Here is an 18143-nt window from a genome sequence, read left to right as displayed (position 1 = left end):
ACACGTTGGTGAAAAACCTCTTACAAATGGCCTTGATATTTGCAAACCTCCCAGCACCATGCTGTTAGTGACCTCATACCTGTGTGGAGTCAGTGACAGAGGCCAGCTGCAGGTACTCGGAGTTGCCCCAGCCAAAGAGGCCTCCGTCAGCAGACACAGCCAGGCAGCAATCACCGTAGGTGGCCACCTGGACAACACTCACGCCGGCGAGGTCTCCACCCAGCCTGGTGGGTACGCTGGTGATATTGTAGTGACCCAGACCTGGCATAACATAAATACTTGTGTTTAATGATCTATTCTCTTAACAAACACTTAATATAGACTTACTATATGCCAAACACAGTTTTAAGCCCTTTATAAATAAATATCAATTCAGAAATCCTAACCTGTTCCTCACATATATACAACTTCCTTCTCCACATTCTCTCAGAGGAGGAAAAAGACATCATTGTTAATTAGATCATTTAAAAACCCTTGGAATTTTCTAGGCCTGATTCAAGTTAGACAATTTCTCAAGATGAAATACCACTACACAATGAACCTATTAGACCTTGCATATATCACAACAAGCAATTATTAATTCACTGTTGGGCTTGTTCGAAAATAAAGGCAATCTCTAAAAGCCCATCCCACCCAAACCCCCATACCCCACCCGCCAAAAACACAGTAAACAGAAACAGGCAAACTGGCACGGTCGACAGCACACAGAGGAAAAGACAGGGCTTGCCTGAAGGACAGTGTCCTTATCAGCACTGTGAGGGACGGTAACCCCGGGCAGCATCCTGAGGCAGAGCCTGAACCACAGACACCTCCTCAAACCAGCTTCCTCACAGGGGCTCAGAGCAGTGTCAGACTGGCAGCACCCCTTGGCAACAGGCAAAAGCAAATCCAAATCCTCTCTGGAGGAAAGCATCTCCAACCCAGGCCCTTAGAGTTTCCACAGATTAAATTCAATAAAATATGAAATCGCAATCAAAAATTACTAAACTCATAAGGAAAGATGCCACTATGAGTGAGGGTAAAGAGAACCAGCAGATAACTGATTTAATCCTCCAGACTTCAGATACCGCAATTATGATACACAAAACAAAAAATAGCTCTGTGTGCAATGTTCAAAGAAATAAAAGCAGGAACAAGAGATAATCAAAAAAGGCCAGGTAAATCTAAAAAGGAAGCAATTAGAAATGAAAAAAATACAGTTCAAGTTAAAAACTCAAATGAATGAACAAAAAGACAAACCACAATCTGGGAGAAGATATGCACAAGACTGTAACTGATAAAGAATTCACATACCCTAAAAATATAAAGAATCCCTAAAAATCAGTAAGAAAAAGACCAGTGAGTCAACAAAAATGGTCAAAGACACAACATACATTTCAGAGAATAAAAAACAAGACTGGTCAATAACACATGAAAAGAGCATCACTCGCAATAATAACTAGGAAAATGCAACTTCAAGCCTCAGTGACACACTATTTCACATCCACCAGACAGGCAAAAACTCTGGGGTGGACAACACCAAGATTTGCCCAGGCTGTGGAACATCCTGCTGTTGTGGGGGTTACTTGTTATAAAGATTCTGGAAAACAATCACTGGACTACACGTGCATATCCTATAACCCAGCACTTCCACTCACAGAATCTTCACTAGAGCTTCTAGAACTCTTGGGCATGTGTACATGACACATACAGATGGTCACAGAAGCACTGCTTATTCTATGACAAACAGCTGTAAACCATACACATCTATCAACAGGAAAATGAATAAATTCAAGTGTGCTGCATGGTTGACTATCATTCAGCTATAAAAATGAACTACTTTCATCAAAGAAACAGGATACAAATCAACACACAGAAATCAATTGTATTTCTATACACTAACCATTGAATAATCCAAAAAATGAAATTAAGAAATTAATTCTGTTTACAGTAGCATCAAGAATAAAATATTTAGAATCATCATAACCAGAGATAAAAAACTTGTACAATTTCTTTCAGCAATATAATAATATTGCTGAAAGAAATTAAAGAAGATATAAATAGATGGAAAGACATCTTATGTTCATGGACTGGAAGACATAATATTGTTAAGATGTCACTATTATCCAATGTGATATGCAGACTTAATGTAATCCCTATTAAAATCCCAACAATGTTTTTTGCAGAAATAGAAAAACCCATCCTAAAATTCACCTAAAATCTTAAAGGGCCCCAAACAGCTAACTGATCTTGAAAAGGACCAAAAGTTGGAGGATTCACACTTAGTGATCTCAACTTACTACAAAGCTACAGTAACCAAAACAGTGTGGCCCTGGCATAAGACAGACATTCAGACCAATGGAGTAGAACAGGGAGCCCAGCAATAAACCCTTGTTTACATGGCCAGATGATTTTGGACCATTCAATGGGAAAAAGGACAGTTTTTTTCAACAAATGGTGCTGGGAAAGCTGGGTATCCACATGTAAAAGAATAAAGTTGGACTCCGAGCTAACACCATATACAAAAATCAACTGAAAATGGATCAAAAGACCTAGACGTAGAGCTAAAAGTATAAAACTCTTGGAATAAAACATAAGGCAAAAGCATCACGACATTGGATTTGGCAATGATATCCTAGTTATAACCCCAAAGACACAAGCAATAAAAGAAAAAAATAAGTTGTTAAGAGAGTAGATCCTAAGACCTTTCATCACAAGGAGAAAAACTTTTTTTCTTTTATTTTTATTGTATCTGTATGAGATGATGGATGTTAATTAAACCTATTGTGGTAATTATTTCACAATACATGTAAATCAGGCCATCATGGTATACACCTTCAACTTATACAGTGACGTATGCCAATTTATTTAATAAAACTGGAAAAAAAACTTTAAGAAAAAATAGACAAATTTGACTAATGAAAATTAAAAACTTGTTGTGCATGAAAAGACACTATGAACATAATAAAAAGGCAACCCACAGAATGGGAGAAAATACTTTTAAATCAAATACCTGATAAGAGATTAACATTCAGAATATACAGAGAACTCAACAACCACAACAGAATCAAACAACCCAATTAAAAAGTGGGCAAAGGACTTGAACAGATATTTCTCCAAAGAAGATATAAAAATGACCAACAAGCACATTAAGGAAATGCAAATCACAAATGAGATACCACTTCACACCCAATAGGATGGATACTATTTAAAAAAAAAAAGAAACGCAAAACAGTTTTGGCTTTTTCGGAGGCGGCCAAGGTGCAGCTTTCTTGATCGTCCGGAATCCGGGTCCATCCGACACCCGCTGCCTCCACCAGGCCACTGAAGTTCGACCCAATGAGATCAAAGTCGTAAACCTGAGGTGCATTGGTGGGGAAGTCAGTGCCTCATCTGCCCTGGCCCCCAAGATCGGCCCCCAGGGTCTGTCTCCAAAAACGGCTGGTGATGACATCGCTAAAGCAACTGGTGATTGGAAGGGTCTGAGGATGACAGTGAAACTGACCACGCAGGACAGACAGGCCCAGATTGAGGTGGTACCTTCTGCCTCTGCCCTGATCATCAAAACCCTCAGAGAACTGCTGAGAGACAGGAAGAAGCAAAACAACATTAAGCACAGTGGAAACACCACTTTTGATGAGATTGTCAACATTGCCCGACAGATATGGCACGGATCTTTAGCTAGAGAACTCTATGGAACCACTAAAGAGATCTCGGGGACTGCCCAGTCTGTGGGATGCAATGCTGATGGCCGCCACCCTCATGACATCATAGATGACATCAACCGTGGTGCAGTGGAAGGCCCAGCTAGTTAAGACTACAAAGGAAAATATTTCAATGAAAGATCATTTGGCAACCAAAAAAAAAAAAAAAAAACCCAGAAAATAACAAGTGTTAGCTAGGATGTAGAGAAATTACAACTTCATACGTTGCTGGTAGAAATGTAAAATTGTGCAGTTGCTATGAAAAACAGTATGGCAGTTCCTTAAAATTTTAAAAATAGAACTACCTTATGATTCAGGAATTCCACTTCCAGGTTTATACCCAAAAGAATGAAAAGCAGGTCTCAGAGAGATATTTGTACACTCATGTTCATAGCAGCATTACTCCAACAGTAGAAGCAACCCAAGCATTCATCAATGGATGGATGGACAAGCAAAATGTGGTGTATACATACAAGGGACTATCACTCAGCTTAAAAAGGAAGGAAATTCTGACAGACGCTACAACACGGATGAACTTTGATGACATTATGCTAAGTGAATCAAGCTAGTCACCGAAAGATAAATATTGTATGATTCTCTTATATGATGAGGCACCTATCGTTGTCAAATTCATAGAGGCAGAAAGTAGAATCACAGTTGCCAGAGGCTGGGGAGAGGGAGGATGGGAGTTAACTGTTTAATGGGTATAAAGTTTCAGTTTTGCAAGATGAAAGAGTTCTGGAGATGGATGGTGGTGATAATTACACAGCAATGTGGATGGACTTAATACCAATGAACTGTATTTTGAAAAATAATTTTAAAATGGTAAATTTTGTTATGTGTATTTAACCACAATTTTTAAAAATTGAAGAATAACTAAAAACAAGTTACAGGCTAGAATTGACCTCCCCACCTGTAAGGAGGAAAAAAAAGGAATGAACCACAGATATTTATAACATAGCTGAATCTTAAGAAACATAGTGTTGAGTTAAAACCAAGTTACAGAAGATATATACAGTATGACCCCTAAAATAAGCAAAATTAGTCAATACATTATTTAGGCGTGTGTGTGTCTGTGTATACATTTTTTTGTCCCTTCAAAGGAATAATAGAAATAAAATTTAGAATGGTGGATCCCCCTAGTGGGGGAATACAAGTATATGAAACAGGAGAGTGGCACACTGGTAGAATATGACACATTGAGCACGTTCTAGGTCTTAAATTGGGTAATAGTTTCACAAGTTGTTGATTTTATTATCATTAATTAAGTTTTGTAATTTACATTTATGTCACATATCATTTTTGAGATAAAATTCACATAACAATGTCTCCATTTTAACCATTTTAAAGTTGACGATTCCGTGATTTTTAGTATATTCATGATGATGATGTGCAATTATCACCACTAACTAATTTAAGAACATTTGCATCACCCAGAAAGAAATCCATGTCCATTTGCAGTCATTCCCCATTTCCCACCTCACCCCCAGCCCTGGCAACCACTAATCTACTTTCTGTCTCTACGTATTTTATTCTGGACATTTCGTATAAATGGAATTCCACAATAGGTGTCCTTTTGTGTCTGCCTTCTTTCACTGAACATAAGGTTTTCAAGGTTCATCCATGTCATAATATGTATCAAGACTACATTCCTTTTTATGGTTGAATAATATTCCATTGCACGTATATACTGTATTTTGTTTATCCATTTATCAGTTGATGGATGTCTGGGTTGTTTCTACTTGGCTATTATGAAGAATGCTATGAACATTTGTGCACAAGTTTTTGCATGGACAAATGTTTTCCTTTATCTTGGGTACATACCTGGAGTGGAATTGCTGGGCTATATGGTAATTCTACATTTAACTTTTTCAGAAATGGTCAAACTTTCGCACAGCAGTTGCACCATTTTACATTCCCATCAGCAATGAAGGGTCCAATTTCTCCACATCTTCACCAACATTTGTTATTTCCTGGGGGTTCTTTTGATGGTAACTATTTTAATGGATATGAGGTAGTATCTCATCGTGGTTTTGATTTGCATTTCCCTAATGACTAATTATTTGTGTTATCTTTCCATGTGGTTATTGGCCATATGTATGTCTTCTTTGAAGAAAGACCTACACAAAACTTTTGCTCATTTTTTAATTGGGTTGTTTATGTTGTTATTGTTGTTTGTCTTGTTACTAAGTTGTAAGAGTTCTTTATGTATTCTGGATACACAGACGCTTATCCAGTATCCTTATCTGGATATTAGACCCTTATCAAATACATGATTTACAAATATTTTGTCCCATTCTGTGTGTTGTCTTTTCACTCTATTCATAGTGTTTTGTTTTGTTTTTAATAGAAACTTGACTTCCTTTTTTGTTTAGATTTTATTGGGGAAGGGGAACAGGACTTTATTGGGGAACAGTGTGTACTTCCAGGACTTTTTTCCAAGTCAAGTTGTTGTCCCTTCAATCTTAGTTGTGGAGGGTGCCGTTCAGCTTCAAGTTGTTGTCCTTTCAGTCTTAGTTGTGGAGGGCGCAGCTCAGCTCCAGGTCCAGTTGCCATTTCTAGTTGCAGGGGGCACAGACCACCATCCCTTGCGGGAGTCGAACTGGCAACCTTGTTGTTAAGAGGACGCGCTCCAACCAACTGAGCCATCTGGAAGCTCAGCGGCAGCTCAGCTCAAGGTGCCGTGTTCAATCTTAGTTGCAGGGGGCAGAGCCCACCATCCCTTGGAGCAGTTGAGGAACTGAACTGGCAAACTTGTGGTTGAGAGCCCACTGGCCCATGTGGGAATCGAACCGGCAGCCTTCGGAGTTAGGAGCATGGAGCTCCAACCGCCTGAGCGCCAGGGCCGGCCCCATAGTGTCTTTTGATGCACAAAAGTTTTTAAATTCATAAAGGTCAATTTATCTATCTTTTCTTCTTTTGCTTGTGATTTGGGTGTCATATTTAAGAAATTGCTGCCTAATCCAAGGTCACAAAGATTTACACCTATGCTTTTTTCTAAGTTTTATAGTTTTAGCACTTACATTTACAGCTCTGATCCATTTTGAATTAATTTTTATGTGTAACAGAAATTCACATTGATTCTTTTGCACATAGATTTGTTGTGCCAGCAACATTTGTTGAAAAGACTATTTCTTCCCCAATTAAATGGTCTTAGCACTTCTGTCCCAGAAATAACAGAGCACAGACATATGGGTTTACTTCTGAACGCTCAATTCTATTCTATTGATCTATGCCTATTCTTACGCCAGTACCACACTGTTTTGATTACTACTGTAGCTTTGTAGTAAATTTTGAAATCAGTGTGATTCCTTTATTCTGCAATTTTTTGGGGGTATTTGTGGTCCCTGGTAATTCTATATGAATTTTAGCATCAGTTTGTCCATTTCTGCAAGTAAGGCAGCTGGAATTTTGATAGGGATTGCACTGAATCTGTGGGCCAATTTGGAGAGTACTATCTACACATCATCTTTTGTATATACTATAATACTATAAATTAAAAAAAGATTTTTAAAAAGTAATTCAAAATGTTGAAGGTTTAGGAAAGAAAGAAATGGGATGCTCAGATACAAAGTACAAGGCAGAAGGAGAACAACCTGTAAGAAAGAATGGTCACAAAAGCCTTCACTGAAGACACCCACACTAATGCCTACAGGATGAAAAGGAGAGCAAAAAAGAGCATCCCAGGCTCAGGGAATGGCATGTGCAAAGGCCCTATGGCAGCAAAGAGGAGGGCAGCTCCGGAAACTGACTGTAGGGGCCCATGTGGCTGGACTCAGCCAGGCGAGCAAGGCAGTGAGGCCGGAGGAGGTGTGGCATGTGACAGCAAGTTTCCGGAATGGCACCAGGAAACCGTTAGCCATGGTTATCTCCAGAAAGTGGGGCTTTTACACTTCACCTCATTTCTGTCTATGCTGTCAAAATGTATGAACAATTTCATTATGTTTATAAAAATATGCGTTTTAAAAATGACCCACACAAGATTTTAAAAATAAAGAGATGCTTCAACTTTACAGTTACCAAAGAAATGTACCTTTAGAAAACTAGCATAATAATTAAATGAGCACACTTAACTGGACAATTCTCACTGCCAGAGAGCCTGTGATGAAAGTGGTCCTTCTGGACATTGCTCATGGCAGTATAAATTGGTAAAACTTTGGGGAAGCAATTTAATAATACATTCTGAAAACAAAAATATTCGAAGTCTTCACCACTCCTGAGAATTTATCCTAGGGCAAAATCCAAATGAAAGAAAAAGCTACGTATGTATACATGACGGCACAAAATCTCCAATGGCTACTGCCCATCCATCCCCAAAAAAGTATGCCTCCTGACAACAGAGTAATGATTAAGGAATTGTTTGATTAAATGATCAACTGATTAAATGATTAATTTAACTTGTAGTAAATTAGTTTCATGCTATATCATACAACTATTAAAAACCGTAACTGTGAAAATTGTACTGATGTGGAAAAATGTTTAATGTAAATTTAAATGATAAAACAAGCATATTAAATCACACTTATGCTAGTATTACAATTTAAAAGACGTACACGTATGAACAAGGACTGGAAGAAAACATGAGAGAATGAACGAAGACAATTTGGTGGGGTGGTAGGATTACTGAGGATTTATGCAAGATTTAAATGTTGAATTTAAAGGCCCCCCCTTCACACAAATATCAAACGATTAAATACACAAGGTTGATCAAGCTTATCCTTCACTCCTCCCACCGTTAATGATATTCTTCTCAAACCAGTGAAAATCGAGCACGTTTCTTCTTTAAAAGGTTCAGAACTCCTTTGTTGACGGATGGCTCTAATCTTTTATCGATTCATTTCAATGGGCACCAGGGGTAAGGGGTGAGGGGAACAGGGCAGGACAGACAGAACAGTGCTCCCCAGGAAGCGATAAGAGAGGTGAGAGTCAGATGAAGGAAGGCGGGGACGCGCCCATGAGAGCCCTGCGGGACACCACCGAACGGCACTACTCCAGGGGGGGAGGTACACTACCTGTTTGCCCATCCGCGCCCCATCCACAAGAATAGACTTCTCCTTTATCCGTGAGGAACAGACTGTGGTCCTGACCACAGGCGACCTGCCGGACAGACAAAGGTGAGGTTGGTGAGAAGCCCTTGGAAGCCCAGGGTCCCAGTCGCTAGCCCCCGAGCCTGGCAGCATCCATTCCCTCCGGCGCCTGGGCACCCAGCGGGCCCCACCTGCATCACCTCACTCTCTCCACACCACAGCCTAGCTTTAGTCTCCCACTCCGCTGAAACTGCTCCTGCTAAAGCACAGTGCCAGGTGTCCTAAGGCGCAAACCCAGGAGCCCCTCCGTCCTCTCCACACCTGAGGAACCACTCCCTCCTCCAAAAGCCTTTCTCTTTGCCATTCCTCTCTTCCGCCTAACAGCATCCAATCTTTGTCGCTTGCCCAGCCTCTTCTTCCTACCCTTCAGTGTTGGAATCCTCCAAGGTTCTATCTTTTGCCCTCTTCTCTCTTCACACTTCCCTGGAGACTGCACCTGCTGTCACCTCCACTCTGTTAGCTCCAGTCCCAACAACTCTTCTGAGTTCCAGACCTATTTTCCCAATGAGAAGCACCCTTTACTGAACAGCTATTATGCCAGGCACTGTGCTAAGTCAATCACCAAGACCACCCAGTGAGAAACTGAGTCTCAGAGAAGGTTGATAACTTGCCCAGTCAGCCAGTTAACATGCGGAGAAGCAGGGACTTGAACTCACATCCCTGTGACTTGGACGTCTGTGCAGGAAGCACTGCTCTACTGCAGATGCACTCCTGCTCCTCCCAGCGCCCCCTCCCAGCCGACCCGCACCTGTCCCCCTCCAGCCCACTGCCATCTAGGTCAAGAACACCAGCAGCCACTCACTGGCCTACGGAGTCACACTCGACTCCCTCTAGCTCACTCCCCGCCTGTCCAATCGAGCCCTAAATCCAGTCAATTCTCCTTACATTCTCCTCAGCTGTCCCTCCTCTCCATGGCTTCCCAGGCAGCTGTCACCACTTCTTCCCCCAATTCTACTCCATACCATGGCCAAAGTTATATTTCTAAACAGATCATAATTTGGCTGTCACTCCTCCTGCTTAGAACCTTTGACAGCCCCTAACTGTCAAGAGGATGAAGTCTATACTCCTGAGCAAGGCAGTCAAGGTCCTGCATTGTTCACTCCGAACCTTCTCCTAGCCTATCCCCTACTGCTCCCCCAGAAGCACACGAAACTGCAGCCACACTGCATGTTCTCAGCAGGTAAAGCCCCCTGCTACTCCCTCCCCTCTCCCACAAACATTTTCCTACCATCCATCCCGCCCATCTAACCAATTCCTCTGCCACCTCTTCCATGATGCCTTCTCTCCCTTCCATTCCACTATGTAGTTATTACAAGCACCTACTATGTGCCAGGCACCACACCGGGGATGGGAATAAAACGATAAACACGGTAAAGCCAGCCGGAACATCCACAGTGCTGTGATACACTCTGATGTAGCTAGTTGTTTTTTTTAACTTGTCTCACCCACTAGCGTGTTATCCCCCAAACCTTATTAAACTTTGTACCCTCATGATCTACTGCAAATCCTGGCCTCCAGTAGACAGGCAATAATTTTCACTAAAATAACTTATTAATTCAGAAAATCTGCCTACCAAATTTGCCATCACTCCACCCAAATCTCACCCTTTCAAAAGCGCCTCAGGGGCCAGGATGAGCCCACGCCTCTTACCTGGACCACCTGTCCATCGAAGTCCTGCATTCTGTGGACTTTGTGACTTTCACTATGGCCGGGAACAATTTGGGGAGAAGCAAGAGGCATGGTCATGGTAAGCACTGTGGGTTTCTGTCCCCTCCCAGCACCACTGACTGGTGGCCCCCCCACACACACACACACACACACAGTAACTATTAGGGAAACTCTTCTCAAGGTCAAATATAAGGTAGAGGTAGGCCTAGGCATGAAAGTAAAACAAAACAAACAAAATCCTTTGGTGATTTTCATGTGCTGCCAGAGTTGAGACTGGTATTTATAACCACCAACATCATACAAGGAATTAGAGGGAATTTGTTTTTTTTAAGACTGAATGACCATGAATGAGAGGAATTTTTCAAGTTAATCAATTTGGTTAAAAATACAAAACCAATCCAAAGAAGTCCTATACATTACAATCAATGCTCGAGCGCCCTCCCCTCCCACCAGCTTAAATCATGCAGCTCAGCTTGCAACATCCTCTCCTCAGTTTCCGGTGAGTTTTCACTGCTCCCCTCACACACGAGGAACCTGCTTCCTGCTCTGTGGGTCTGTCACATAGTAATCACTCAAGACATGGTTCATGCTTAACATAACTGGGGGAAAGGGTCATCCCTTCGGGAACTCACCTGTAAATTTCATTTTCGACCACCTTTCTTCCACATTGCCCATAAGAATTGTTTCCCATGCTGAAGACTGAAAAATAACACTCCCAGTTAAATCAGTTCTTCAGGTTCATGAAGGCCTAGAATGTCAGGACTGGAAGAGGGGTCTCAAAAGTGGTCGTGGGCCAACCGCCCACCCTCGCTGCCCCTTGGTGTCCTTCTCCAACATTCCCAGCCTGTGCAGGCAGAGCCACAGGGACACTGGGGTCCAGGCCGGCCACAGGGCCTGGGTCACCTGTACTGTTCCTTCTGCTCCCGCCCACCCTGCCCCTAGTCCCACTTCTCAGGAATTCCACCTTACACAAGGCAGGCACCTCCTGTGAAAGGCCCCATTTCCTGAACCTGTCACTAGGTTGCCCTCAATGCAAAAGCCCTCTTGAGAGAGTTGCTAAACACCACCGTCACCTTTTCCTGCAAAGCACGCTTAGTCAGAAAATATTTGAAAAATTTAGTCAAGTTGGCCTTTCCCTAGAAACAACCGCTCTTCTGGAGAGCTTCAGGGTTACCCAGTAGCTTGGACTCTGAAATCTCCCCTCTCCCCCCACCCCAGTACTTGGACGAAATGTTAGCCAACAGGCTTCTTTCAGGACAACAGAAAAAGCCATCTGCATGTGCCACCCAGCTCGGTGACTTCACGCAAAGGCAGTGGGAGGCCTTGAGAAGGCTACCTGGTGTGCACTGTCAGATTTACAGGTACTTGAGACTCTCCAAGAACCACAGAGAGCAGAAGCATAAAAGATTTAGCAAGCTCTGCTCAATACAGCTCTCCCAAGCCACCCTACTGATTGGCTCAGGAAATGCCAACAGCCTCACTAATTAGATGAGGCTCCAACAGCTGAGCTACTTCAGGATCAACACCAAGAAAGTGGTTTCCTCACTCCTCCATCAGTCTTGAGCAGGTCAATTCACCTCCTTCGCTGTCTGTGAGGACCAGAGAGTGGGCTCTGCCACAGGAGACCTGTAGCACGTGTGTCTCCTGAGGTCTGTCCAGAGGCAGTGGAACTGGTGAGGGCTCCAAAACATACTCGTATCCCTTTGCTGAAACAAAAACCACCAGTCATTACAGCGACTGAGAGTCATAGCACTTCTAACATTAGAACTCATACTGTTTGATCCCCACATTTTTACAGAGATCGGAATGACTTACTCAGGCACAGAGGCTAGTGACAGAGCAAGGACTAGAACCCCTGTCTCTAACTCCCACCACTGCACCACACTGCCTCCATTCACATTGGGTTACTGAAAAGCAAACAGTCTTATTTCAAAAATCTCTTCACGTATCATTTAATGCCATTTGAATTTTTTCAGAAAGTAAAAGCATTTTCTTCCTGCAATACCCACTAAAACTTCTCAAGTGAAAAAGAGCAAATACTGTTGTATTAAAAGGAGGCAAAAAAAAAAAGAAAGAAAAGGAGGCAAAAAGAATGTGTAGACGCATTTACTTGCATGTATATTAAATCTCTCTAAAAGGGTAACCTAGAGACTGCTGACACAGGTTGTCTTCAGGGAGAAAAGCCATGTGGCTGGGAGGCCAGAGGCGGAAAGCAGGCTTTCATCACATTCTACTACACCTCTAGGATCCTGAACTATGCAAAAAAGATAACTTTAACATTTAAATAAACAAGTAAGGGGAAAGGTTTTTTAGAAGTCACTCTAAAGAAGAACCTTATTGTTCTTTACAATCCAATCAAATAAGCCAGATTGATCTATGGAAAGAACTCCTCTTGGAGGTTTTCAACGATGAGCTTTCGAATATTTACAATGCACGCTGGAGTTAAAGATCTACAAATGCACTGGTCCTCAACCGAAACCCCACTAAATAACCCCTCTATTTTCTCCTTTGAACCCCATGTTTAAAAAGATTTTGTCTATCAGATAAATGGCATTACTACTGTTATAATAATATATTTGCCCATTTGTATTCATTAGTGACTAACACAATTTTCAGACAGAGCTTTTGATCAGCATGGAATAACTGGCTTATCACAGTAAGATGATGTGCCTCTAGGCAAAAATCAAAGAAACTGGACAATGTTGTTAGCTTTTCCAGCCTTATTAGTTGAAAACATACAGTACTTTAGAACTCCGAAAACTGACTCACACCCCCCATTAGGATACGCATAGACCCCTAAGGGCCTGGAAGCAGGAAATACATGACATTTAAAGAGAACACGGCTCTAGATCCAACTACCAACTGACAGGAAACCCCAGACTGGAAAATTCAATAGCATAAACCACGCGATTTCTTTAATAAATAAATTTCAAGGAAAAAAGATTAAAACAGACTTAAAAGACTTCTAAAAGTCTTATCAACCAACTGCAATGTCTGGATCTTGATTCAAATAAATTTTTAATATTAAAGTTAAAAATTAATGACATTTGTGAGATAACTGGCAGTTTGAACACTGGCTATTTAATGACATTCAGGGATTATTCTGTTATTTTCAGGTGTGCCAATGTTATGTTTATTATTTTTTAAAGAGTCCTTATTTTTTAGATATGTAGTGAAACATTTGTGAATGAAATCAATAATGCTAGGATTTGCTTGAAATTTATTTAGTGAGGGAATGGTGGGGAAATGAATAAAACAAGGCTGGCATAGCTAATGACTGCTGAGACTGATGACGGCACATGGCATGCATCGCACTGTTCTGTCCATTTCTGCGTATGTCTAAAATGGTTCCTGATAAAAGATATAAAACAATGTGGCGTGGCATCTTACAGCTAATAAGATTTCAATACTAACTTATAAAAGAACTCTGATATAAAATTAACTGAAAAAAGGCAGAAAACAAAATATATGCTGTGATCAAAATAAAATATTTGCATATGAATGTGGTAACGGGGAAAAAAATGAAAAGAAAGGTCTGTCTGGTATGTACGAGTATATCCAGTTAATTTCTTCCTTAATTTAAAAAATGTTTCTTATTGTTCTTAGTACTGCTTAGCTAATGTCTACTTTTAAAAATGTCATTATAAATCATTTCTAACATTTTTACAATCCAAGTTTCAAACAATAATTTGGAATAAAGCCTCCATATTAAGGATTTCACTGAATTTTTCCCCCAGGCCATAGTCTACATACTGTACAGTATTTCAGGCTATCTCTAAGCTAGAAAAGAAAGGTAATCTCCTTGGGGCCAAAAAGGAACATCTTTACTTCTCAGGAAATGCCTTTTTGCCCAAAGGTTCAATATTATTACCAAAGAGGCTGAAAAACAATCTAATGCAAATGATTTCAAACAACATCCCTTTAAGACTCCATCTATTTTGCTGTTATGTTTTGGTTTATGTAATCATACTCATGAAAATCCAGAGGGAGCTTTCTCAGCCCAGTCGCAGCAGAGAGAAGCTAAGATAAGAATGCTCACTTTTATCTTTCCGGCTCCTGTGAAATCCAAGCTGAGAATCTTTGTTGAGTCCCATACCCCAAACTTTCGTAACATCCTTGGTTTTAGATGACAGCAAAGTGAACCCATAGCCACAAGCAGCTGATGAAATCTGAAAAAGAATTCCCATAGGGCATTAACCGATATGTGATATCAAGTTTTTTCAGCAATTTATGACAGGTTATTTACCCAATCCAAGAATACATACTATTAATATAGCAACTAACATTTACTGAACACTTACTGTGCTGTTTGATATGTATTGTCTCATTTAATCTTTATCATCACCCTATGAACTAGGTATTACCGTCATCCCCACTCACCCAGACACAGACTAACAGAGTAGTTAAGTTGAAGACTGCCTGAGTTTGAATCTTGGCTCTACCCCTTCCACCTGTGACTTAAGATAGATTACTTAACCTCTCTGCATCTGTTTCCCTCTCTGTAAAGTGGAGGCAAGTGTCTCTCTCATTGGGTTGATGTGAAAACTAAAGTAGTTAAAATAGCTAAAGACCTAACAGTAAATAATATCTGACTTAATGTAAGAGCTTTGTAATACACTTATTGTTATTGTTATTAGTACTACTATTTGGTAGATGAGAAAATCAAGGTTCCTGGTGATTAAGTAACTTGCCTAACGTAGTCAGAGAGCTAATAAGTAAAGGCTATCTAATTTCAGAGTGCATATAATATATCATTAAAAAGCAGTTTCAAAGAAAAAGTAAGACATGCAAAGAAAAAATAAAGTGTGTCCTATACTGAGGGGAAAAAGAAACTGACATGAAGGGGACCCAGACGTTAGATTTTTCAGACTTTAATGAACTATTGCTCAAAGGATTTTTTAAATTGTGTTTAAAGAATTAAAGGAAAATATGATGACAATGACTCAACAAATATGGAAGCTGAACCGAGAAATAAAAATATTAAAAACCTAACTGGAAATTCCAGAGTTGAAAAGTACAATAACCAAAAGGAAAAAAATCATGATATAGGCTCAACAGCAGATTTGAGATGGCAGAATAATCAATTAACTTGAAGAAATAACAGTAAAAATTATTCATTCTAGGGGCAGCCAGATGGCTCAATTGGTTAGAGCGCAACCTGTGAACAACAGGGTTGCCAGTTCAATTCCCACATGGGCCAGTGAGCTGCGCCCTCCTCAACTAGATTGAAGACAACGAGCTGCCACTGAGCTTGTGGAGGGGCAGCTAGACGGCTCACTTGGTTGGAGCGCGAGCTCTCAACAACAAGGTTGCCGGTTCAATTCCCACATAGGATGGTGGGCTGCGCCCTCTGCAACTAAAGATTGAAAGCGGCAACTGGACTTGGAGCTCAGCTGCACCCTCCACAACTAGATTGAAGGACAACGACTTGGAGATGATGGGCCCTGGAGAAACACACTGTTCTCCAATACTCCCCAATAAAATTTTTTTTTTAATTATTCATTCTAAAGAACAGAAAAAAAAGTAAAATAATGAACAGTGCCTCAGAGACCTGTAACACAACAGTGTATCAACATTTACATAACAGGAGTCCCAGAAGGAAAACAGAGAAAAAATGGCTCAAAACATCTAAACTATGATGAAAACATGAATTCAGACATCCAAGAAGCAAAATGAATTCCAAAAAAGATAAACTCAAAGACATCCACACCTAGATACACCGTAATCAAACTGTCAAAAGCAAAAGACAAAGAATCTTGAAAGCAGCATCAGAGAAGTAACATCACATACAGGAGATCCTCAATAAGACTAAAACTGATTTCTCATCAGAAACCATGGAGGCCAGAAGATAGTGGGATGACATAGTCAAAATGCAAAAAGAAGAAAAACCTGTCAACGAAGAAATCTATATTAAGTAAAACCATCTTAAGAATGAAGGATAAAGCTCTCCACGCCGCACTCTGCTCCTCTCGACCCGCACGCCGCCCGCGCCCACCATGGCCTCCATTCAGCAGCTGGTAGGAAGATGGCACTTAGTGGAGAGCAAAGGCTTTGATGAGTACATGAAGGAATTAGGAGTAGGGATGGCTCTGCGAAAAACGGGGGCCATGGCCAAACCAGACTGTGTCATCACCTCTGACGGCAAACACCTCACCATAAAAACTGAGAGCAGTTTTCATGCAACCTGGGAGAGAAGTTTGAAGAAACTACAGCTGATGGCAGAAAAACTCAGACTGTGTGCAATTTTGTCAATGGTGCATTGGTGCAACATCAGGAATGGGATGGCAAGGAAAGCACAATAACAAGAAGAGTGGAAAATAGGAAACTAATGGTGGAATGCGTCATGAACAATGTCAACTGTACTCAGGTCTATGAAAAAGTAGAGTAAAAATTCCATCATCCTTCTGGACAGGAATTAGCTGCTCGAGTAAACAGGCTCAGTTCAATGAGCAAATCTCTCCGTGCTTTTTTTTTTTTTTTTCCATCTCTGTATTCGGTTGTCTTTATCATAAACATTTTGCATGCAACTATTTCCAAGTGTTGGTTTAATTAAGATCGTCCCTTTGGTTAGTGAATAAATGTGTTTATGCTTAAAAAAAAAAAAAAAGAATGAAGGATAACAAGGGTAGCTGTTTAAAAAACACAATGAAAACAAGTGCTGGTGAGGATGTGTGGAAATTGGAATCCTCACACAATGCTTGTGGAAATATAAAATGCTGCATCCACTGTGGAAAACAGTTTGGGAGATCCTCAAAAAGGTTAAACATAGAAAGAATTACCATATGATCCAGCAATTCCATTTCTAGGTATATACACTAAAGAATGGAAAACAGAGACACAGATACTTGTACACCAATGTTCCCTGTAACATTATTCACAAAGCCAAAAGGTAGAAACACAAGCATCCATGGACAGGTGAACGGATAAACAAAATATGGTATATACATACACTAGAATATTATTCAGTTGTAAAAATGAACTAAGTTTTGATACATGCTACAACATAGATGAACCTGAAAGATATTATGTTAAATGAAATAAGCTAGATACAAAAGGACAAATATTGTATGATTTCACTTATATGAAATATCTAGAATAGGCAAATTCGCAGGGACGAAAAACAGATTAGCCGTTACCAGGGATTAGGAGTAGGAGAAAATGGGGAGTTACTGCTCAACAATTACAGAGTTTCTGTTTAGGGTGATGAAAAAGTTTAGAAATAGATAGTGATGATGGTTGCACAACACTATGAAGTAATTAATGCCAATGAATTATAATTACAAATGGTTAAAATGGCAAATTTTATGTTATATATTTTTACCACAATTTAAAAAAACTAATAATGTAATATACCAAAAACCATTGACTGTACACTTTAAATGGGTAAATTGCATGGTGTGCGAATTATACCTCAATAACACTGTCTTTAAAAAAGATTTTTAAAAGAAGAAATGAAGACATTAACAAATATACAAAAACTGACAGAATTCATCACTAGCAGACCTGCCCTACAAAAAACACTAAAGGGAGTCCTGAGGCTGAAATAAAAGGACACTACACAGTAACTCAAATCCACATAAAGAAAGAGCACAAGTAAATCACTACATAAATAAATAAATTTTCTTAATGGATAAAAAAATAAAAGACAGTATAAATGTATTTTTTGTTTATAACTATTTTGTCTGATTTAAAAGAAAACTGAATA

The 18143-nt window shown here is 40.2% G+C and overlaps 2 protein-coding genes and 2 pseudogenes across 3 annotated transcripts in view; 3 read left to right on the top strand and 1 right to left on the bottom strand.

Annotated features, from left to right (window-relative positions):
* The window catches only part of LOC109460015 (general transcription factor II-I repeat domain-containing protein 2), a 372825-nt gene that overhangs the window by 267761 nt on the left and 86921 nt on the right, over nt 1-18143 (top strand). The gene's annotated exons all lie outside the window — the stretch shown is intronic.
* RCC1L (RCC1 like) overlaps nt 1-18143 on the bottom strand; it is a 38158-nt gene that overhangs the window by 13694 nt on the left and 6321 nt on the right. For both annotated transcript variants that reach the window (XM_074328447.2, XM_019754991.3), the window contains exons 2-7: nt 14478-14607; nt 12016-12144; nt 11071-11137; nt 10421-10472; nt 8696-8780; nt 80-261 (exon numbers count right to left, since the gene is read on the bottom strand). In XM_074328447.2, the coding sequence (XP_074184548.2) occupies nt 80-261; nt 8696-8780; nt 10421-10472; nt 11071-11137; nt 12016-12144; nt 14478-14532 (570 nt within the window). In that variant the 5' untranslated portion in view covers nt 14533-14607. The remainder of the gene's footprint in view (nt 1-79; nt 262-8695; nt 8781-10420; nt 10473-11070; nt 11138-12015; nt 12145-14477; nt 14608-18143) is intronic.
* Nucleotides 2804-3794, top strand: LOC109459970 (large ribosomal subunit protein uL11 pseudogene; annotated as a pseudogene).
* On the top strand, nt 16216-16968 carry LOC141570389 (fatty acid-binding protein 5 pseudogene; annotated as a pseudogene).

This window comes from Rhinolophus sinicus, chromosome 3 (genome assembly GCF_057876585.1).
Source record: "Rhinolophus sinicus isolate RSI-liver-muscle chromosome 3, RSI-T2T, whole genome shotgun sequence".
Taxonomy (NCBI): Eukaryota; Metazoa; Chordata; class Mammalia; order Chiroptera; family Rhinolophidae; genus Rhinolophus; species Rhinolophus sinicus.
Note: the sequence above shows the minus strand (reverse complement) of the source record. Positions and strands in the feature narration are given on the sequence as shown.